Source organism: Microcaecilia unicolor, chromosome 1 (genome assembly GCF_901765095.1).
Source record: "Microcaecilia unicolor chromosome 1, aMicUni1.1, whole genome shotgun sequence".
Lineage (NCBI taxonomy): Eukaryota > Metazoa > Chordata > Amphibia > Gymnophiona > Siphonopidae > Microcaecilia > Microcaecilia unicolor.
The window spans coordinates 354,505,591-354,528,987 of record NC_044031.1 but is presented as its reverse complement, the minus strand read 5'-3'; the positions used below and the strand labels follow the sequence as shown (position 1 = coordinate 354,528,987).

At 42.7% G+C, this 23,397-nt stretch overlaps 1 protein-coding gene across 2 annotated transcripts in view; it reads right to left on the bottom strand.

The window, feature by feature from the left end:
- Positions 1-589: 589 nt before the first annotated feature.
- SPATA48 (spermatogenesis associated 48) overlaps positions 590-23,397 on the bottom strand; it is a 270,129-nt gene continuing 247,321 nt past the window's right edge. For both annotated transcript variants that reach the window (XM_030209509.1, XM_030209519.1), the window contains exons 8-9: positions 13,069-13,177; positions 590-744 (exon numbers count right to left, since the gene is read on the bottom strand). In XM_030209509.1, coding sequence (XP_030065369.1) covers positions 730-744; positions 13,069-13,177 — 124 coding nt within the window. In that variant the 3' untranslated portion in view covers positions 590-729. The remainder of the gene's footprint in view (positions 745-13,068; positions 13,178-23,397) is intronic.

Below are 23,397 nucleotides of genomic sequence, written 5' to 3'. Positions count from 1 at the left end.
ACTTTCACTGTGGGCATGCACAGGGCAATGTTTGGGCGGAGCATGGGTGAGGTCTGCACTTACACACATAGATTATAAAATTCCTTAGCTTACCTGCATACATGTGTAAAGTGAGTGCTAATATTTATATCAGCCATAGGGCTAAGTGCTAAGTGTAAATGCTAGTGCCTACATGTAAGCATTCTTTCTCACCTACACTAATATTTTATAAAGAGAAGTAGGGCATGTACTTGCTTAAAATAGGCATAAAATAGGCACGTGAAAACACATGTTAACTAGGCCTGGCTTTATAAAATTAACCTCCATATGACAGACCACCCTAAGTCCATAGGGTTTTTGAATGCCAACATTCATAAGATTTTTTAAAAATTCAGATAAATACAAGCTTTGATTCATTTTTAGGGGGGAAATACAGAAATAAAGGAAAATAATGATGAAAAGCTTTAAAAATGCATGAGTACTACTTGCAATGTATTACATCTGAGGGGTACCAGTATCTAGATTTAAAATATCCCACATCAGTTCCCTAAAATTTTAACCTTTTGTAACCCTTAGAAGAAATTCAGGAAAAAATGTTCAGTTTTTCACATTTTTTTATTTTACTTTTTTGCTTTATAGAGAATGCATTTTAATGTTTTCCCATTCTCTACCCCAGCAATCTTCCTTGATAACGAGAGGTATGCTGAAAACATCTTTCTTTCCTTCACAATGATGCTTGACCAGTTTTGACTATTTGGAAAGGACCTGAAACATGTAAATATAGACAGGAAATGAAAACAAAATATGTTATTGTTCATATTTAAGTACTACCCCGGGATTCTATATATGGTGCCTTAATTTCCACACAGAAATAAAAGCGTATTCTATAACAATGTGCATAACTTAATTGGTTAACTAGATAATCAGTGCTGTTAGTTGGATGTTAACCAGCAATTACCCAACTCGCTAAGCGTATTCTGTAACATGGAGCGCATAAGTTCTAAGACACATAGTTGAAAAGTGGGCATGGTTATGGGAGTGGAATGAGTGGGTTGTGGGCATTTCTAAAATCTATGCACGTTGTCACAGAATATTCCCACTCTGTGCCTAAATTAGGCGTTGGGATTTACACTAGGTTGGTGTAATTCACTGCAACTAAATTTTGTCATGCAGAGCAGCACTCGGTGTATTCTATAACGTATGCCTAAATTAAAGCATACTTTATAGAATACATGTTGATTTCCACATGGAAATTGAGGCGCGATATATAGAATCTAGCCCTACATGTCTGAAAAAACCCCAGAAAATTCTCTAGCAACACATTAGAATTTACCACAAAGAAAAGAAGGGCATATCTAGAAAAGTCTAGAAAAGAAGGAGGAGTAATGGCACATGGAGGGCAATTCTATAACAAAAGTGCCAACATGTAGGCAACAAGAACGCATGTAAATGACCAGAATACTGGCACATATGCATGTAAATGCCAATATTCTGCCTACACACTATTCTATAACATGGTACTTAAATACAATGATACGTCCTTTGAAGGTAGATGAACACATGAGCAAAGTCTGGGATGGGCCTACCATAGCACTAGTAGAAATAGTATTCTATAAAGCAGTGCTTCTCAACCCAGTTCTCAGGGCCCACCCAACCACTCAGATTTTTAAGAGATCCACAATGAATATGCATGAGAAAGATCTGCATACTGAGGAAGCAGTATATGCAAATCTATCTCATGCATATTCATTGGGAAGATCCTAAAAAGACAATTGGCTGGGTGTTCTCCAAGGACTGGGTTGAAAAGAACCCAGGATGGAATAAGAAAGCTTATGTTCTTAACTAGCTCTATTTCTTTTTAACATCATCTTTATTTGGAGTTCTCACCATTACAGAGAAAAACGCTGTCCATATCAATAGACAAACCAGCAAAAAGCGTTAATCATTGTATCTCTCATACCACATCACCATTATTTATACTTAACATATGCCATTATCTGGCAATTAGTCAAAACACATGAGACCTCCATCACATTTTTCATGTATACCCCCCCCCCCCCCACGACCCTCCCTACCCCTCTCCATCCCCCTCCCCCAACCAAAACAGAAAAACATATTAAACATAGGAGGAAGCTAAATACATCAGGTCTAACACATTAGTTTGTACAAGGTACTGTATTAAACCCATAAATATCATAAGTACATAAGTACATAAGTAGTGCCATACTGGGAAAGACCAAAGGTCCATCTAGCCCAGCATCCTGTCACCGACAGTGGCCAATCCAGGTCAAGGGCACCTGGCACGCTCCCCAAACGTAAAAACATTCCAGACAAGTTGTACCTAAAAATGAGGAATTTTTCCAGTCCATTTAATAGCGGTCTATGGACTTGTCCTTTAGGAATCTATCTAACCCCTTTTTAAACTCCGTCAAGCTAACCGCCCGTACCACGTTCTCCGGCAATGAATTCCAGAGTCTAATTACACGTTGGGTGAAGAAAAATTTTCTCCGATTCGTTTTAAATTTACCACACTGTAGCTTCAACTCATGCCCTCTAGTCCTAGTATTTTTGGATAGCGTGAACAGTCGCTTCACATCCACCCGATCCATTCCACTCATTATTTTATACACTTCTATCATATCTCCCCTCAGCCGTCTCTTCTCCAAGCTGAAAAGCCCTAGCCTTCTCAGCCTCTCTTCATAGGAAAGTCGTCCCATCCCCACTATCATTTTCGTCGCCCTTCGCTGTACCTTTTCCAATTCTACTATATCTTTTTTGAGATACGGAGACCAGTACTGAACACAATACTCCAGGTGCGGTCGCACCATGGAGCGATACAACGGCATTATAACATCCGCACACCTGGACTCCATACCCTTCTTAATAACACCCAACATTCTATTCGCTTTCCTAGCCGCAGCAGCACACTGAGCAGAAGGTTTCAGCGTATCATCGACGACGACACCCAGATCCCTTTCTTGATCCGTAACTCCTAACGCGGAACCTTGCAAGACGTAGCTATAATTCGGGTTCCTCTTACCCACATGCATCACTTTGCACTTGTCAACATTGAACTTCATCTGCCACTTGCACGCCCATTCTCCCAGTCTCGCAAGGTCCTCCTGTAATCGTTCACATTCCTCCTGCGACTTGACGACCCTGAATAATTTTGTGTCATCGGCGAATTTAATTACCTCACTAGTTATTCCCATCTCTAGGTCATTTATAAATACATTAAAAAGCAACGGACCCAGCACAGACCCCTGCGGGACCCCACTAACTACCCTCCTCCACTGAGAATACTGGCCACGCAATCCTACTCTCTGCTTCCTATCTTTCAACCAGTTCTTAATCCATAATAATACCCTACCTCCGATTCCATGACTCTGCAATTTCTTCAGGTGTCTTTCGTGCGGCACTTTGTCAAACGCCTTCTGAAAATCCAGATATACAATATCAACCGGCTCCCCATTGTCCACATGTTTGCTTACCCCCTCAAAAAAATGCATTAGATTGGTGAGGCAAGACTTCCCTTCACTAAATCCGTGCTGACTTTGTCTCATCAGTCCATGTTTTTGTATATGCTCTGCAATTTTATTCTTAATAATAGCCTCCACCATCTTGCCCGGCACCGACGTCAGACTCACCGGTCTATAATTTCCCGGATCTCCTCTGGAACCCTTCTTAAAAATCGGAGTAACATTGGCTACCCTCCAGTCTTCCGGTATTACACTCGATTTTAGGGACAGATTGCATATTTCTAACAGTAGCTCTGCAAGTTCATTTTTTAGTTCTATTAATACTCTGGGATGAATACCATCAGGTCCCGGTGATTTACTACTCTTCAGCTTGCTGAACTGACCCATTACATCCTCCAAGGTTACAGAGAATTTGTTTAGTTTCTCCGATTCCCCCGCTTCAAATATTCTTTCCGGCACCGGTGTCCCCCCCAAATCCTCCTCGGTGAAGACCGAAGCAAAGAATTCGTTTAATTTCTCCGTTACGGCTTTGTCCTCCTTGATCGCCCCTTTAACACCATTTTCGTCCAGCGGCCCAACCGACTCTTTGGCCGGTTTCCTGCTTTTAATGTATCTAAAAAAGTTTTTACTATGTATTTTTGCTTCCAACGCTAATTTCTTCTCAAAGTCCTTTTTTGCCCTCCTTATCTCCGCTTTGCATTTGGCTTGGCATTCCTTATGATCTATCCTGTTACTTTCAGCCCACCCACCCTATCCCTTATACATTCAAGAGCAGGCTACGCTCCTTGTGTGGAAGCATAGACCAATAAGGTTCCCAAACATCCTGGAAACGTTTCCACTGAGATTCAGGTCTGTTACCCACTAACTTACGCTCAATGAGTGCCATATCAAACAACAGTGAATGCCACATTGCTAACTGGGGAACTCTGTGCATTTGCCATTGGGCAAGAATGACCTTTCTAGCCAGAAGTAAATGTGCTGCACGTCCGACTCCACCTGCAATTGTGTCCCATCCTGGAATAAGAAGCCCACAGGATGAAGCGGAATCTTCCTTCTGAGACACCTGGACAAAAAACTCCTCACCCCTTCCCAAAAAACTTGAGTCCTTTCGCATGTCCAGAACATATGGCCTAGTGTAGCCCCATCTTGCCCACATTTGGGACATCTGCCTGATTCAGCAAACCAGGCTTTAAAAGCCCTCCAAGGAACAATATAGGTTCATAATAAAAATTTATATTCCTGTTCTCTATGGAGCATATTTATAGATGTTTTAGCAATATTTTTAAGAAAGGTTTGAAGCACTGCTACTGAAACACTGCTCTTCAATTCCCCCGACCATGCCTCCGCCACCTTCTGTAGAGATAGGTCAGGTTGAACCTCATAAAGAGCTTTTACGTATTGGCAGAGGCAAGGCTGTTCCATGTCTTCCAACCTCAAACATACCGTAACCTGCTGAGCAAAAGAAGCCCCAAGGTGGGTCACAGGCAAGGAGGAAATATAATGCCTCATCTGCAAGAACATAAAAATATCAGAGTCCACCAGCTCGTATCTCTCTCACAAAGTACAGAAGGGAAGCACTTTACCCTTGTCGCAGCACAAGTACAACAGTGTATGTTTTACACTACATGTTTTGAGGTTGTTCAAGAGCCCTGAGGCAGGCTTTATATAATAAAGCAATTTTTGGTATCCTCATCTGTTCTCCTCACTTTTTTGTTTCATATTTCACATATATGATGCCAACATGGGGTACAGAAACATAGCCTCCACCTCCCAGGGTGTAAACTCCGATGTACCCAAAAGCCAATCCCTAACATGTCGCATTCCACAGCCTAAATTATACTGTCTCAGGTCCATAAGCCCCATCCCCCCCTTTGACCCAGGGATCATGAGCGTAGATAAAGGAATCCTAGCCCTCTTACCCTTCCACAGAAATATCCGTAATGCCTTATACAACTTCCGCAAATCCACCTCTCTCAACCACAAAGGCAGTGTCTGCAACTGATATAACCATCTGGGCACTATAAGCATGTTATACAGGAAAATTCTGCCCGAGAGGGCCAAAGGCAGCCCTGACCATAACCGCAAGCCATCCACAGATTTCTGCAAGAGTGGAGACACATTTAACTCATACAACTTGCTCATATCAGCGGGTATATAAGTACCCAAATACTTAATGGAGCCTGCTGCCTCTCTCAGCGGGAAATCAGCCCCTAAATTATCAACCCGCAAATTGATCGGTAACGCCTCAGATTTCGAGACGTTCAACTTAAGCCCCGATAGTTGGTCAAAGTCTACAAACATCTGTAACACCAGAGGCAGTGTCCGCCCTGGTTCCGCCACAAGTAGCATTATATCATCTGCAAAAGCCATGCACTTTAGTGGAGCACACGTCCTTGATACTTCAGTCCCCATTATATGCTTATTACCTTGAATCTGCACCAGCAAAGGCTCCAAAAAAAAGAATATATAGCAAAAGTGATAGCGGGCAGCCCTGTCTTGTTCCTCTCCCCAGAGAGAAAGCCTCAGATGACACTCCATTCACTAACACAGCTGCTGATGGGTTTGTATACAGAGTTTGAACTGCCTGAAGAAAAAAAAACCCTCTATACCGTAGAAGCCCAGTAACGAAAATAAAAAAGACCACTCCACCCTATCAAAAGCTTTTTCAGAGTCGAAACTGATATCCAGAGCAGGGATGGACAATTGAGCACAATGCTCCAGCCCCAAATTCAGACGCCTTACATTTACTCCAGCATGCCGTCCCTTCACAAACCCCACTTGATCAGATCTCACAAGCTTGGGTATCACCATGGCTAGTCTCTCAGCTAAACTTTTCGCTAACAGTTTAAGATCTACATTTATGAGGGAGATAGGTCTGTATGACTCTGGCTGTAAAGGGTCCTTCCCTGGCTTAGGTAAGACCGTAATCAATGCTTGGTTGGACCACTGAGGAAAATCCCCCCTCTGTATAGCTGTGTCAAAGTAGGCTCCCAAGAGACCCATCACTCCCGTATTTAAGATTTTATAAAATTCTCCGCTGAACCCATCAGGCCCAGGCGACTTATGCAGCTTCAAATTCTTTATAGCTCTTTGTATTTCAGGTCCAGATAAGGGCTCATTCAATTTGATTTTTTTCCTCGTCCGATAAACACGGGACTCCACAAGTATGTAGGAAAGAATCAATTTTCTCCTGCTGTCCACTGCCCTCTGCACTATACAGAGAGCTTTAGAATTGGACAAAGAGAGTCTCTAGCTTCTTTTGCTCAGTCACAATCTGACCCTGCGGATCTCGAAGCGCAGATATTGCAATTGGCCCAGTCCAGCTTTCTGTAAGATTCGCCAAGAATTTACCAGGTTTATTTCCAAATCTAAAAAGACGAAACTTATAATAGAAAATATTTTTCTGAGCATGCTCATGGAAAAGATTATTTAAAGCTGCCTGCACCTCTTCTAAAGAATGCCTACATGTCACAGTTGGATGTGTCTGTATCCGCCTCTTTAACATTCTAATTCTCCTTTCTAAGTCAATCATACGACTGGCTTGTTGCTTTTTCTGCTTGATAACAAAGGATATAATATCTCCTCTAATCACTGCCTTTCCTGCATCCCACTTCAAAATCGGATCTGAGACAAATTCTTTATTATTATTGAGAAATTCCTCCCACTTTTGGGTAAGATATCGTCTAAAGACTTGGTCTGTGTAAAGATGGGCCGGGAATCACCACCTCCCTCTTTTCCCCTCCCCGGACCTCCCAGATCTACAATTATATAGATAGGTGAGTGATCTGAAATCACCAAGGGTCCAATTTCCGCCCTCTCTATCTTATGGAACAAGTCTTTAGGGACAAATATATAGTCTATTCGGAACTGTGTTGCATGGGCCTTGGAGACGTGCGTAAAATCTCTCTCTTGTGGATGCAGCGTTCTCCATGGGTCCACCAAATCCAAACTGCGTAAAAAACCTTCTAGGCCTTCCATAGATCTAGGCCTAGATCTCTGTGTCCCAGCATTAGTATCTAGATTCAAATCCAAGATAGCATTGAAATCACCCAGAAGAATTTTAGGTCCAGCAATAGTGGACAATTTTGCTATTATAGTCCTAAAAAAAGAGCCTTTGTGCAGCATTAGGTGCATAGATTGAGACTAGAGTAATGTTAGAGTGATTTAGTTTCCCCTCCACTATGACAAACCTCCCCACTGTGTCCTTTGTGACCCTGTGTTGAATGAATTAGAAAAGGTGCAGAGAAGGGCGATGAAAATGATAAAGGGGATGGGACGACTTCCCTATGAGGAAAGGCTAAAGCAGCTAGGGCTCTTCAGCATGGAGAAAAGGCGGGTGAGGGAAGATATGATAGTGGTCTATAAAATAATGAGTGGAGTTGAATGGGTAGATGTGAAGCGTCTGTTTACGCTTTCCAAAAATACTAAGACTAGGGGGCATGCGATGAAGCTACAATGTAGTAAATTTAAAACGAATCGGAGAAAATGTTTCTTCACTCAACGTGTAATTAAACTCTGGAATTCGTTGCCAGAGAATGTGGTAAAGGCGGTTAGCTTAGCTGAGTTTTAAAAAGATTTCGACGGCTTCCTACAGGAAAAGTCCATAGACCGTTATTAAATGGACTTGGGGAAAATCCACTATTTCTGGGATAAGCAGTATAAAATGTTTTGTACATTTTTGGGATCTTGTCGGGTATTTGTGACCTGGATTGGCCACTGTTGGAAACAGGATGCTGGGCTCGATGGACCTTTGGTCTTTCCCAGTATGGCAATACTTATGTATTTATGAAGGGCACTGATTTACGAATCAATATGGCTATCCCCCCTTACTTTTGGGTGCAGAAGCATAATAACATTGAGCCACCCATGACCTTCTTAATTTCTGATGTTCAATATCATTAAGTTTAGTTTCCTGCAATCCCACAATATCAGCTTTGTGCCTTCCCAGGTACTGCAAAATCTTAGATCTTTTTATTGGCAAGTTAATACCCGACACATTCCACGATATTAATTTCAAACCCTTAGTCGCCATCATGGGCAATATAGAAATGGGTACGGATACACAATATAACATTTGCACTGACAACCCACCAGAGAGCCCAGCCTCCCCGCTGGTAAGCAACTAACCACACACACTGTTCAACACTCAATACAATCATCCGCTTCCCATACGACTTCCATATTTGCTCCTCACTATTCAGAACTTCCCCCCCTCCCACCCTGTTCTCCCCCTAATCCTGTTCCCCCATCAACCCCTCTCACACTCAAGGTCAACGTTATGATGCATCCGGCCCCCCCCCCTCCCCACACACATATCCCCACAATCACGCACTTCCAACAGAATCACACCTTAGAAATCTAAGATGTTGACATAAGCATATACCTAAAACCTGACTAGATGCATCATGCAACAGAGATGGAAAGAAAAATACATAATTCCCAGCACTAATTCAACAGATGGAGAATCAAACCACTGCGTCCATCCCCCCCGACAGGGTATAGGTAGGTAATCGTATCGAAGTCTTCCATAGTTGTATCAATTCTGAAACCATTGCTGCACTTGTGGCTTCGCCGCTTCACTAGTATCGAAAATATGAACCTTTCCCTCCTTAATGACGCAAAGTTGGGCAGGGAACTGTAGAGTGAATCTTAATTGTTTCTCCACCAGTGTTTTACATATCTCCGAATGACGTTTACGAAGTTGCGCCACTGAAGCCGAATAATCCTGGAACAATAGTACTTTAGTATTCTGGAACCGCAAATCTTGCATTGACCTATATTTCCGTAAAATTTGTTCTTTATGCGCAAAATTCAGAATCCGTGCCACCACCACGCGGGGCCTAGCCGCACCTTCCACGAGTCTTCCTACGCGATGTGCATGTTCTACCTGAATAGGTCCCATTGAGGACTCAGTCAACAGCAAATCCATGAACCATTTTTCTAACAACTGCTTTAGGTCCCTTTCTTTCGCCGCCTCCGGCAGCCCCACCACTCTTATATTGTTGCGGCGGGACCTGTTTTCCAAATCATCCATTTTGTTAGTGCAGCCTGCCAGTTCTTTCCTGAGTCTCGCAAGTTCTTCCAAAACTCCCTGAACACCGTCTTCCGTGGCACCGATTCTGGATTCTAGCTCAGTCACTCTGGCATTGAAGTCTGCCACTGCTTGAGTTAGCCCTTGCACACTAGAGTGAATCCCATCTAGTCTTGTAGCAAGTGCTGTCACCACTGCTGCTGAAAGTTTTTCAGTGAGCAAATCGCGGGCCTTCCACTTGCTCATCCACCATTTTGCTTTCACTCACTGACACGGAGCACGCCTTAATGCTGTCCTTTTTTGCGCTTTTAGAAGTCATTTCCACCCCAGATTTCAAAAGATATTTGTCCATAAGTAATGAGGCACTTCGCTCTTCACCGGAAAAGGAGAAGAAATTCCAAAGATCATAGCACAAAGACGCTCGAAATGAGAGGAGGTCGGGGAGCTCGAAGAGAACACAGCCTCCTAGCTCAGCTGCATCACATGACCCCCACTAGCTCTATTTTAAGAAACGGTGTTCAAGTAGAACTATTACTAAAACATATATAGACAGATTAAAAATAGGGCTGCATTTTGATTAACATTTTAATTGCAATTAATCGCTCAAAGGTATGTTATTTTTCCCCCCCACTGCAGCTCCTTGTGACTCTGGTGAAGTCACTTAACCTTCAACTGCTCAGAGTCACAAGGAACTGCAGTGGGAACAAATCTTAGGGGTCCTTTTACTAAGGTGCACTGAAAAATGGCCTGCACTAGTGTAGGTGCATTTTTTGCACGCACGCAGATCCATTTTTCAGCAAGCCTGTAAAAAAGGCCTGGGGGGGGGGGCAAAAATGGATCTGTGGCAAAATAAAAATTGACACGTATCCATTTTGGATCTGAGACCTTACTGCCACCCATTGACTTAGCGGTGATCGTTAGTGCGCGTATACTGACGATTACTGCCTGGTTAGCACCATGTGCATAAAAAATTAAAATTACCGCCCAGGCCACGCAGTAGCCAGGTGGTAGTGCCAAATTGGCACATGTTGGATGTGTGTAGGCGCCTACACAGCTTAGTAAAAGGGCCCCTAAATTACATACCGTTAACTGCGTGATTAATCGCACGATTAAATGTGATTACAAATTTTTATCAAAATGAAACTCCCTCATAAAAAGAAATGAAAAGATAAAAAGTACAAATTGGAAAATTACAAATTAAACAATCTAAAACAGCATGCAGAATAGCTATAAACAGCCTTACAGTTTTCTTAGCCTACTTCAGAAATATAGCCCTAATTAAAAGATCTGCACATCAGTGGCATAGCTACGTGGGGCCATGGGGGCCTGTGCCCTCCAAAATTCCTGTGGGCCCCTGGTTCTGCTGGCGGGTGTCCCCCACCAACTGAAGCGTTGTCCTGCGCCGGTCTCTGGCGCCGCCATGTTACCTACCCTGCTCTGTCTTCCCCTCATGTCCTGCACACTCCTTTTAGTGAAATTGAGACCGGCGCTGGACAACGCTTCAGCTGGTGAGGGTTGGGGACCCCCGCCAGCCAAGGTATTTGCTGTGGCAGGGGTGGGATGCGGCAGGCGGGGGGGGGGGGGGAGCGGCAAGGTGGTGAGGTGGCGGGGCGGTTGACAAAAATGTGCCCTCTCACCTCGGACTCTGGCCCCCTCCCATCACAAGGTCTGGCTACGCCCCTGCTACACATGTATTCTTTGGGAAAAAAGGCAAAAGAGGAGAGAAACAGTAGAGAAAATTAAATACTTCCATGGTATAAATGCACAGAAGGAAGGCCTCTTTCAACTGAAAGAAAATTCAGGAATGAGGGGGCATAGGAAAAAGGTGAAAGGAGACAGACTCAGAAGTATTCCAAGGAAATACTTCTTTATGGAAAAGATGGTGAATTTGTGGAACAGTGGAGATAAAGATGGTATGTGACTTCAAGAAAATATAGGACAAGTACATAGGATCTCTGAGGGAGAGGAAGAAATTGTAGACTCTACTAGTTGCTGTGTATAGGTATACTGGATAGGCTATATAAATTTTGTGTGCTGTCATTTTCTATGGCTCTGATATTCAAAGGGAAATATCCATGTAATTAGAGAAGTTATCCCACAGCTATGACTAGCCAGGGATATTCCAAATAGTGCCACTGAACATTCTTGCGAACTGCCTCAGCACTATGGGGAAGTGAGCAGTAGTGTAGCCAGGAACTATTTAGATGGGGTGCATCTGCCCCCACACTGCCACCCCTGCTACTCACCCCACCCCCTGCTGCTGCCACCCCCACCCCAAAATCCTCAGTGTCTTCACCCAGCAGCGGCACTCATAGGATACCTGTGGCCTGCTCTGGAACTTCCTCCCTGAACTGTCAGAGCAGGATGCAGGCAGCCTATGAGTGCCGCTGCTGGGTGAAGATGCCAAGAAGATTGTAAGGGGGGGTCGGTTCTGACAGGGGGTGCACGTACACCATGACACACCTACCCTACCCTGAATACCCCACTGGCGGTGAGTGAGTGGATCATGGTTGGTCTCCAAGTTATCCGCTTAGCAACAATATTTAGACTGATAACCAGATAAGTACGGATAAAGTTAGGACAGGAAAATTGCTGTCCTGAGTTTTTTCTGGATATATACATAGCTAGCAGGCTGAATATTACTGCCGTCTGGATAACGCTGGCACTAACTGTTCTATCTAGATTTTCAGTACCATTCACTATTCGGGTGAGGCTGAGCCTCCGGATTTTATTTAAAAACCACAGCCAGCGTTTTAAAACAAGCATTGTCCATGCAGTTTAAATATTAATCCACAAGTTTCTATGTACAATAATCCTGAAAACAAAAATCATTTATATGTTGAAATAGACTGTTTCCCAAGGTTGTAGTCTGGAACGCTCTTCCTTTATCTATTTAGAGGAACTACAGCTTATTTTTGCTTTAGAAATTTTGTTTAGAAACTATGTATTAGGCCTGTAATGATCTTAGGGTATCTGATGTTGTTTTAGTTGGCGACTTTTAATTCTCATTGTGCTGATTTTATAATAATTTTATTTTGGTGTAATTCCTGGTTACTGTCTAGTTGCTCTTATTGCTAGCTGTTTTGAACTTGAATGGTAACTATGGGTTATAAGATCTTTTTTAATGTAATGTAAATGCCAGACTGCAATCATCTATAAAGAAAACAATTCAGACTTGAGCACACCAAATAATATGAAGTCCAGTTTTATTAATGTGTATCATCCCAAGCTGGTAAATGTTTTATAATAAGGCTGAAATGCTTATATGGATTAATATGTAGTATTAACATTTGCTACTTTTTTTTTTTGTTACATTTGTACCCTGCACTTTCCCACTCATGGCAGGCTCAATGCGGCTTACATGGGGCAATGGAAGGTTAAGTGACTTGCCCAGAGTCACAAGGAGCTGCCTGTGCCTGAAGTGGGAATTGAACTCAGTTCCTCAGGACCAAAGTCCACCACCCTAACCACTAGGCCACTCCTCCACTCCACATTTGCTACTTATCTAATGAACCCATTATGTTTAGGATTTTCTCTATAAAGTAAGTCAACAAATTCAATAATGCATTTCCCACTTACCTGAGCATGCATGCTGTTGTTAACAGGGGCTGATGACGGGATGTAGGATCTCGGTGGGTGACTAAGTGTCCACTGAACCTTGCCGGTGTATCCAGGAATATTGCCGTTACTAAGAAAAAAAATTAAAAAGAGGAATGGAATAGAAATGAAATAACCTAGAATCAACAGCAATTCAAAAAAAAAACATGCTGCACTGTGTAGACAACACAAAAAGAATAATAACAAAGAATGCAAATGTGACCCTGCACTTGATCTGGGTTAGATACCAAAGCAGGAGTATAACTTTCAGAAGCTTTAATAAGGAGTACAGCCTTAATTTTGGTGGGCGTGCACTAGATTTTTCCAGAGAAGGAAACAGGTTGAAAGGGAACCATTAAGAGAGATTCTTCTCCTAGTGTGACTATTCTCTTGTGCTTGACTGCTTAAATATTTTAAATTTAAATGCTTTACTTTTTGTCTATTAGATTGTAAGCTCTTTGAGCAGGGACTGTCTTTCTTCTGTGTTTGTACAGCGCTGCGTACACTTTGTAGCGCTCTAGAAATGTTAAATAGTAGTAGTAGTAGTAGTAGTGTCAAAAGGAAATGTTCTATTGGAAGCCTCTTCAATAGTTATAAATAAAACCTTCCTGAAAAATACTGGTGAAAGGCTCTGCCTAGAGGGACAGAATCTGTGACACATAGAGGGGCATAATCAAACGGGGCGCCCAAGTTTTCCTGAGGGCGTCCTCGCAGGACGTCACCACGAAGGGGTGGGGAAACCCGTATTATTTAAACAAGATGGGCGTCCATCTTTCATTTCGATAATATGGTCGGGGACACCCAAATCTCCACATTTAGGTCGACCTTAGACATGGTCGTCCCCAGTTTTCGGCAATAATGGAAACCGAGGACGCCCATCTCAAAAACGACCAAATCCAAGTCATTTGGTCATGGGAGGAGCCAGCATTCGTAGTGCACTGGTCCCCCTCACATGCCAGGACACCATCCAGGCACTCTAGGGGGCACTGTAGTGGACTAACTGATGCACTAACTGAACGGAAAAAGCCTTTCCCTTACCGATTCCTTAGCGATTCGGAAAGGAACGGGCATGCATGAAGGAAATCGCATGCAAATGAGCTGCTCACTGTTAGCTCATTTGCACACGATTTCCTTCCTAAGGAGGGGAAGGAAGTGAGTGCAGAGCAGCCATGCATTATGCTTGGCTGTTCTGCGCATGCCAAAGATGGCTTCATACATGCAGACAAGCTGCGTTTATAATAGCCATCTACAACCTTAAATAAATTGCCATCTACAACCTTAGAAAAATACAAGTCCAGGTGAAAACGTCCAAGTGCTCATCAGGGATGCCTTTTTTTTTTAGAGTATGGGTGAAGGATGTCCTTCGCTATGCCTCCGTCCCTGCGATGGCAGTTGAGGACATCCAAAATGTGGATGTTTCTTTGAGAAGGTTGTCCATGCCTGGATGTTTCTGTGAGAAGGATGTCCATGCCTGTTATGCCTCCAACACCCTCTTTATTTATTTGGGTCACAAGTACCAGCAGTGGGATTTGAACCTGCCACCTCTGGAATGCAAGACCAGTGCTCTAACCACTAGGCCACTCTTCCACTCAACTCCACTCCCTTGAAATTTGGTTGTCCCTGTGTGTGTGGGGGGGGGGCAGTTCAGGATGTCCAAAATGTTTGAAAGAAGGACATCCACGCCTTCGCTATGCTTCCGCTGACACACACATACCTCCCCTCCCAGGGACCTGCATACTGCTGCAATGGACCTGAGTATGACATTTCAGGCTGGCAAAAAAAGTTTCTAAAGTTGTTTTTTTCAGGGTGGGAGGGGGTTAGTCACCACTGGGGAAGTCAGGGGAGGTCATCCCCGATTCCCTCCAGTGGTCATCTGGTCAGTTCGCGCAACGTTTTGAGGCTTGGTCGTAAGAAAAAATGGACCAAGTAAAGTCACCCAAATGCTCATCAGGACACCCTTCTTTTTTCCATTATCGCTCGAGGATGCCCATCTGTTAGGCACGCCCCAGTCCCGCCTTCGCTACACCTCTGACACCCCCACCCCCCCGAGAACTTTGGTCATCCCTGCGATGGGAAGCAGTTGGGGATGCCCAAAATCGGCTATCGATTATGCCAATTTGGGAGACCCTGAGAGAAGGATGCCCATCTCCTGATTTGTGTCGAAAGATGGGCGCCCTTCTCTTTTCGAAAATAAGCCTGATAGTATCAATATACTGACCTCAGGAGTAGTACAGAGAATATGATTAGCTAAGTTCACAAAGACTGGGAGAGCAGTGGCAAAAACTGCCAGATTCTGGTATAATCAGTAAACCAAAACAAACCAAATTGTACTCAGTGATGGGGCAAAGAAAGCAGCTTGTTTGAAGTAACAAATTAGATAGGATCCCACTAGTACCCCTTAACTTAGTACAGTGAAACCTACTGTCTTGATTAATCTTTAGTATATCAGAGTCTTAGTTCTGTGCACCAAAAGAGTTATGGTGATGAAGCAACTTTCTGTGTTAAATGCCTACTATTCAGATTTTAAAATGCATCAGCAACTACAGTCCGCACAAAGGGGTCCTTTTACTAAGGCACATTAAAAGTGGCCCATGCTATTTTTAGCATATGGCTTTTCCAAGAGCTGCAGACACCTTTAGTGCACCAGTAACATAGCCGATTTTCTATATATTTTATTAATAGCCATACGCTAATTTCCCCATTAAAGCATGGCCATTACTACCAGGAGACCTTACTCCCACCTATTTAGGAGGCAGTAAGGGCTCCTGTGCTGCTTACATGGTAATCAGGTAGTGCGTGGTAATATGCCCGCACTGCCCAGTTAACATGGGCATGCCTACTCAGTGCCCTCAGACACAACTCCTGCACCAAAAAAATAAAAAACATTTTTTGATGCAGGATTGGCACACACTAATCCAAAAACTACCATGGGATGCCTCAACAGTAGTGCTCTTTTAGTGTGCAATAGGCCCACATTAGGCCTACCGCACCTTAGTAAAAGACTCCCCAAGTGAGGAGCAGAGTACAAGAAAGCAAATATACTACAACGACAGTTCTATAAAGGGGTGCCAAGAAGGTGCCTATTGGGAGCCTATTCTATAAAGGAAAGTAATCACCTACAGAGCCAGTGTAAACACTCACACCTAAATCCTGGACATCTGCACATATCCCTAATTCTATAAAACATGCTATAAGATGCGTGTGCAAATTTGGGCAAGCGCCCAATTTGCGCATGCATCTTAACTGAATATGAGCTAATTAGTGCCAATGAATGGTGTTTTAATGAGCAATTATTGGCACTAATTAGATTTAATTGACATGTATGTGTGTAAATTTAAGCACAGGATCTGCGCCTAAATTTTACGTGCTGCCTTAAAAAGGGAGCACAGAAACGTAAAGGTCATGAGAGTTTCGGGATGGATTGGGAGCGTGGTTTTGAGTTATGCACATAATTATAGAATATGGGTGAACCATGCTTAAATGTGGGTGCTGGCATTTGCACCACATTTTCATTAATGCAAATGGTGGAACCTAAATTTACGTGCGATCCTTGGGCGTAAGTGCTATTCTATAAACCACACCTACGTTTAAGTACGGTTTATAGAATAACGCTTTTTTCAGTGCTGTTTTGGCACCATACATAGAATTCACCCCATAATGTATAGTATTCTATAAGTTAAGCATGTGACTAAGCCCAACTAAACTCCGCCTGTATGTAGACCCATATGTAAGATATGCATGTATTTACAGAATAGCCCTTACAGGGATTTGGGGCATTTATGCTAGCATTATAGTCATTTATGTGTATATTTGCTGTGTAAATGTTAAACACCTTATTTATAGAATTACCGCTAAATACCATTTGATTTTGTTGAACTACTTTAGATAACAATATCTGTTGAATTTGTGCAGTTCCACTGGATGAGTACTGAGTGGGCAATGTTCACATAGCCTATGCAGGTGCTGTAACAACTTGCATGCTTTGCACCTACCATTTTAGCAGACAACTAAGGTAGTGGAAAATCGCGTGTACAATTGAAAATTACCTCTACACACAGTTTTATTGCCTGAACTAAATCTGCCCTGAGGAATACCTTTTTTAAGCTGCATGTATGATCATCCTACCTCTAAAGAACACACTGAAGGAGGCGAAGAACTATCTGACTCTTCATTACCCCAGATGCCACAAACTCATCTAAAAGTCTGTTCACTCAGCAAACTTCCCCTACCAAAGCTCCAAGCTGTGGAATGCCCTTCCCAAGGCACTCAGATCCACAATTCCTCATATAAACTTTCAGAAACATCTTAAGACTTATCTGTTCAAAAAATTCTTACCTACAGACAACAAAACCAAACTATTCTCATCTACCCAAATTACTACCTAATCCCCCACCATGCAAAGTCAGCCCGAATTATGAAGACATCCAAACCACCTGAAAGCTGAACAACACACCCCAAACACAATGATCCTTCATTTCTAAATCACCCCCTGGATGAAAAAAAGATCCTCCCCTGACTTCATTCCCCGAACCACACCACTCCTCTGTTCTTTCTTGCTCTAACTACTCAACCCTCGGAGCCTTGCTACACTCTCTTCTTAAAATTTTATTTCTCTACCTCTATTAACTACTTTGTAAGCCACTTTGAGCCAAACCTGTTTGGAAAATGTGGGATATAAATGCTGCTATAAATAAAAATAATAAAATTCATTTACTCATAGCTGCTTTTAAGTGGAAAGTTTTACCTGGGTAAATACTGATTTACACAGATAGCTTGCAAAGGCATTTATTTTCTTACTGCACTTTTATCTCTTTTACTACCATTAACACTAATTTTTAAGAAAAAAGTCTTAGCAACTACCATCACTGTGTCATAATACAGTTTATCAAACATTATGACAAGGAGAACAAAAATGTTTCCCCTGATAAGCCTAAGGCTCAAGGTACTAAACTGCAGAAATTTGCTTGAAAACAATTTTTAGTAAATCTGGATGCATTCAAACCCTATTATCTAAACAAGGGTCACAGAAATGTATATCATCATCTTGATTGGTTAGTTTTTGGCTCACTGGTAGATACATGCTAGGAGATATATTTATTGTGGCATATGGGACATGAGGAAGGGGGAAATAAACACAAGATTTTAACTAGACACATGGGGATTGATTATTGACCCCCCCCCCCCCTTCCCCCATGAATACACCTAAAAGCATGTCTGCTGGATGGCAGGGTGCATACTTAGACATGGAAAAAGTAAGAACACTTATTGGAGCCAGGACAGGAAGGTACACACAGAGATCTTATTTTGAAAACCCCATGCTTGCTTGAAAGCAGGTGCCAAAGCACATAGGCACAAAAGAGGTAATTCTGTAACATAGGTGTTAACATTTGCATGCTGATTGCTTGCATATTTAGACTATTGGTATTTAAATGCAGTGTGCACTGTGCACATACACGAATAATTGGCAAAATGCCACCTAAGTGCAATTCTGAAAATACCTGCTTAAATTAGATAGTATGGAGGGGCTTTTTCGATATGATATCTAAGTCAGACTTTGGACGTTTTGCACCAAACATCCCAAATCCGAATAGGAAATATGGCCCTTTTCAAAAATGCAAAGGGCCAGATTCAATATAAGGTGCCTAAAAAATCCACGCAGTAAACATTTCCACCTAAGTATATTCTATAAGCGGTGCCTAAATTTAGACATGGTATATAGAATACACTAAGTTGATATCCAAGCAACTAAAACTACGCACCTCCATTTACACCAACAAAATATGGCATAAATCCCTACATGTAGATTTACGTGCACTGGGCCGTATTCTATAACTATGCACATAAATTTTGGAATGCTTACAAAACGCCCATAGCCACACCCCTTTTGAACTGCGCGCATTAGAATTTAGGCACAGTTCATTGTAGAATATGCTTAGCGAATTGTGCGTGTAAATTCTAATTATTACCAATTAGAGCTTATTATTGCTTGTTAAGTGCTGTTATCAATGCTGATATGCTTGTTAAGCCAATCAAGTTATGTGCACTATTATAGAATACTCCTGGATTTTGGAATGGATTTCTAGGTGCGATATATAGAATCCTGGGGAAAACATCTAACATTTTTTTAAATACTATTTGTAACAAGGTTTGTGCTCTATACATTTATTTTTTTTCAGGCATTTTCAAAAAACAATGTAAAAGTGAAAAACAGAGAAAATCAAGTCATTGGGATGAAGGAGGGGCCAACATTTTTAGCAGACTGGTCCCCCAGACATCCCAGGAGAGCAATAGGGCACCCTAGGGGGCATGCTGTGGACTTCATATAAATGCTCCCACATACACATCTCACCGTTGCTCCCTTATCTTGTCTGCTGAGACCTCCAAAGCCCATTGCCACCAACTGTACACCACTATAATAGCCCTTATGGGTGAAAAGGGCTCCTATATGTGAGTACAATGAGTTTCTAGTGAGTTTTGGAGGGCTCACAGTTTCCACCACAAGTGTAACAGGTAGGGGGAGGTATGGGCCTGGATCTATCTGTCTGCAGTGCACTACACCCACCACTACACTACTCCAGGGACCTGCATGCTGCTCTAATGGAGCTGTCATAGAGGTGAGTGCTATTTTTCTTCACATATTTTTGTGGTGAGAGGAGGTCTGTGACCAGTGGTTATCTGGTAATTTAGGGCACCTTTTAGTGCTTTATTCATTATAAAAACAGGTCTAGACCAAACATTTAAGTTTTCGCCCTAGACGTTTTTTGTTTTGTTCCATTATGGCTATAAAACATCCAAGTGTTAGGAAGGCAAGGCCCTAAGCCCACCCTGACCCCGCCTTCAAAACACCCCCGACACACCCCCTTTATGATTTGAACATATTGCAAATGAAATGCATAGAATACTGTCTGCAAAATAGGTTTTGAAAATCTCGATTTGGCCAGTTTGAGAAGAAATCCGTCCTAAAGATGCTTTATGACACTTTTTGAAAGTTTTTCTCTTTTGAAAATGAGCCCCATAGTGTATACTTGCTAGAGAGGTGTACCATAGGCTGAGCATGGGCAGAGCTCAACCTTAATTGTGTAAATTTACAAAACAGTACGTTACATGGGTATCTTCAGCATTTATGTACTATCATTGACACCAGCTCTATAGCTGGCATAAATGCTCATGCCTAAGTGTTAAACAGATATGTACCCGGTTACACTAGTATTCCATGAAGGAAAGTAGACATTTTCTTTCCTTTATAGGTGCCCCATTATAGAATTGCTGTCTACATATCAACTATACTCCAACAGCTAGATTTTCAAAGGAAAACTCCACAAGAAGAAAAGGCTGAAGTGGCTAGGGTTCTTCAGCTTGGAGAAAAGAAGGCTGAGGGGAGATGTGATATAGGTCTATAAAATAATGAGTGGAGTAGAATGGATAGATGTGAATTGCTTGTTTACTCTTTCCAAAAATACTAGAATTAGGGGGCAAGCAATGAAGCTGCAATGTAGTAAATGTAAAACAAATCGGAGTACTACTACTACTACTTATCATTTCTAAAGCATCACTAGACGTACGCAGCAAATATTTCTTCACTCCACATGTAATTAAACTCTGGAATTTGTTGCCAGAGGAATGTGGTAACAGCAGTTATCATAGCAGGGTTTAAAATGATTTGGATATCTTCCTAAAAGAAAAGTCCATAATCCATTATTAAGATAGACTAGGATAAGCAGCATATAATGTATTGTACTGTTCTGGGATCTTGCCAGGTACTTGCGACCTGGATTGGCCACTGTTAGAAACAGGATGCTGGCCTTGGTGGACCTTCATTCTGTCCCAGTATGGCAACGCTATGTTCTTATGACTTTGAAAATGTCATTGGGACTGCAAGCTCCATAGACAGAAGATATAGCTATCACCAGAAGTCTGCATGCTGTGTCCACATACTGTTTTCAAAGGAAAGGGAATTTTTCCATATCACTAACTATTCCAAAAGTGAGAGAGGGACATTTGCAGAAAAGATCTGGTAATGCTAAGAAAACAATGCTTAAGTCCTTCTATGTGACCGAAAATATTGTGCTTATTTTCCACAATAATACATGACTAAAAACACAATCAGATAGAGACATGAGCTTAAGTGCAAGGGTATGGGACCAAAGAAATACATGCAGTTAACCAGAGCATGCACTTAACCGTTGTGACCCAAAGAAGCTTGACATCTGATAAACATATGTGCAGTACTGTTTATTATACGTACAGTATTCAGTCTCAGTTAACTGATGTTATACAGTCTCTGTTAACTGACGTTAGTCATAGTCCTCTGTACACTCTTGTGTCTGTGAGCTCCATAGACTACGTCTGCCAGATGGTAAAAACTGTCATAGCACAGACATCCAGTGGCCTCCAGATAGGCCCGCATGGTGTTGAGACTCTCCAGCGCCCTTGCAAAAGTGACAGGAGGTTGCTGAATTTTGTCAGCATGTGCCTCGCTGCTCATTTCATCATCTACATAGTAACATAGTAACATAGTAACATAGTAGATGACGGCAGAAAAAGACCTGCACGGTCCATCCAGTCTGCCCAACAAGATAACTCATATTTGCTGCTTTTTGTGTATACCCTACTTTGATTTGTACCTGTGCTCTTCAGGGCACAGACCGTATAAGTCTGCCCAGCACTATCCCCGCCTCCCAACCACCCGCCCCTCCTCCCAACCACCGGCTCCGGCACAGACCGCACAAGTCTGCCCAGCACCATCCCCACCTCCCAACCACCAGCCCCGCCTCCCAACCCCGGCTCCGGCACAGACCGTACAAGTCTGTCCAGCACTATCCCCGCCTCCCAACCACCAGTCCCGCTGCCCACCACCGGCCCTGGCACAGACCGTACAAGTCTGTCCAGCACTATCCCCGCCTCCCAACCACCAGCCCCGCCTCCCGATCCTGACTAAGCTCCTGTGGATCCATTCCTTCGGCACAGGATTCCTTTATGCTTATCCCACGCATGTTTGAATTCCGTTACCGTTTTCATTTCCACCACCTCCCGTGGGAGGGCATTCCAAGCATCCACTACTCTCTCCATGAAAAAATACTTCCTGACATTTTTCTTGAGTCTGCCCCCCTTCAAACTCATTTCATGTCCTCTCGTTCTACCACCTTCCCATCTCCGGAAAAGGTTCGTTTGCGGATTAATACCTTTCAAATATTTGAACGTCTGTATCATATCAACCCTGTTTCTCCTTTCCTCCAGAGTATACATGTTTAGTTCAGCAAGTCTCTCCTCATACGTCTTGTAACGCAAATCCCATACCATTCTCGTAGCTTTTCTTTGCACCGCTTCAATTCTTTTTTACATCCTTAACAAGATACGGCCTCCAAAACTGAACATAATACTCCAGGTGGGGCCTCACCAACGACTTATACAGGGGCATCAACACCCCCTTTCTTCTGCTGGTCACACCTCTCTCTATACAGCCTAACAACTGTTTCATCATCAGCCGTTGCCTGCGTGTAGGCACATATCTTGACATCAGTGCTGTTGGCAACTGTTTGTAGATCATAATCAACAGCTACATAGAGATGAAACTCCTCTTCTGTAATACCAGCTGGGATGTCAATAACCTCTTCATCTGACGCGTTTGCAACAGCTGCATCTGTTTCGTCCCTCTCCACATCCTTAACAAAGCTTGCCCGCTTGAGGCAGTTCACAATGCTTGCCTGTGTAACATGATTCCAGGCTTCTTTCTGCATATGTAGGGAATCCAGTAGAGATAGATTACGAGCTAGTTCAACAGCACGTTTATCCTTGCCAGTCTGGTCATCCATAATGCTCATCAGACGACATAGCACAAGAGCCCAATAATGTTGTTTGAAATTGGCTATTATGCCCTGATCCATAGGCTGGATCAGAGAGGTAGTGTTTGGTGGCAGGAAGACCACCTTGATGTTAGACAGCCTGACATCATCACTGTGTGCAGCACAATTATCACAAAGCAACAAAATCTGATGCTTTTGTGCCCACATTCTAGTGTCTAACTTCTTTAGCCACTGCTTCCAAATTTCCCCAGTCATCCAAGAATTTGTGTTAGCCTCATATGACACAAGAAATCGCTTAACATTCTTGAAGCAACGGGGCTGTTTGCTCTTTCCAATGACGAGTGGTTCCAACTTCTCACTCCCATTCATATTGCAGCAAAGGAGGATCGTCAGTTGGTCCTTCGACGTTTTACTTCCTGTAGTTTCGGCTTGTTTGAATGCAAGTGTTCCATCAGGAATCGCTCGCCAGTAGAGACCGTTTTCGTCAACATTGAAAATGTCATGAGGT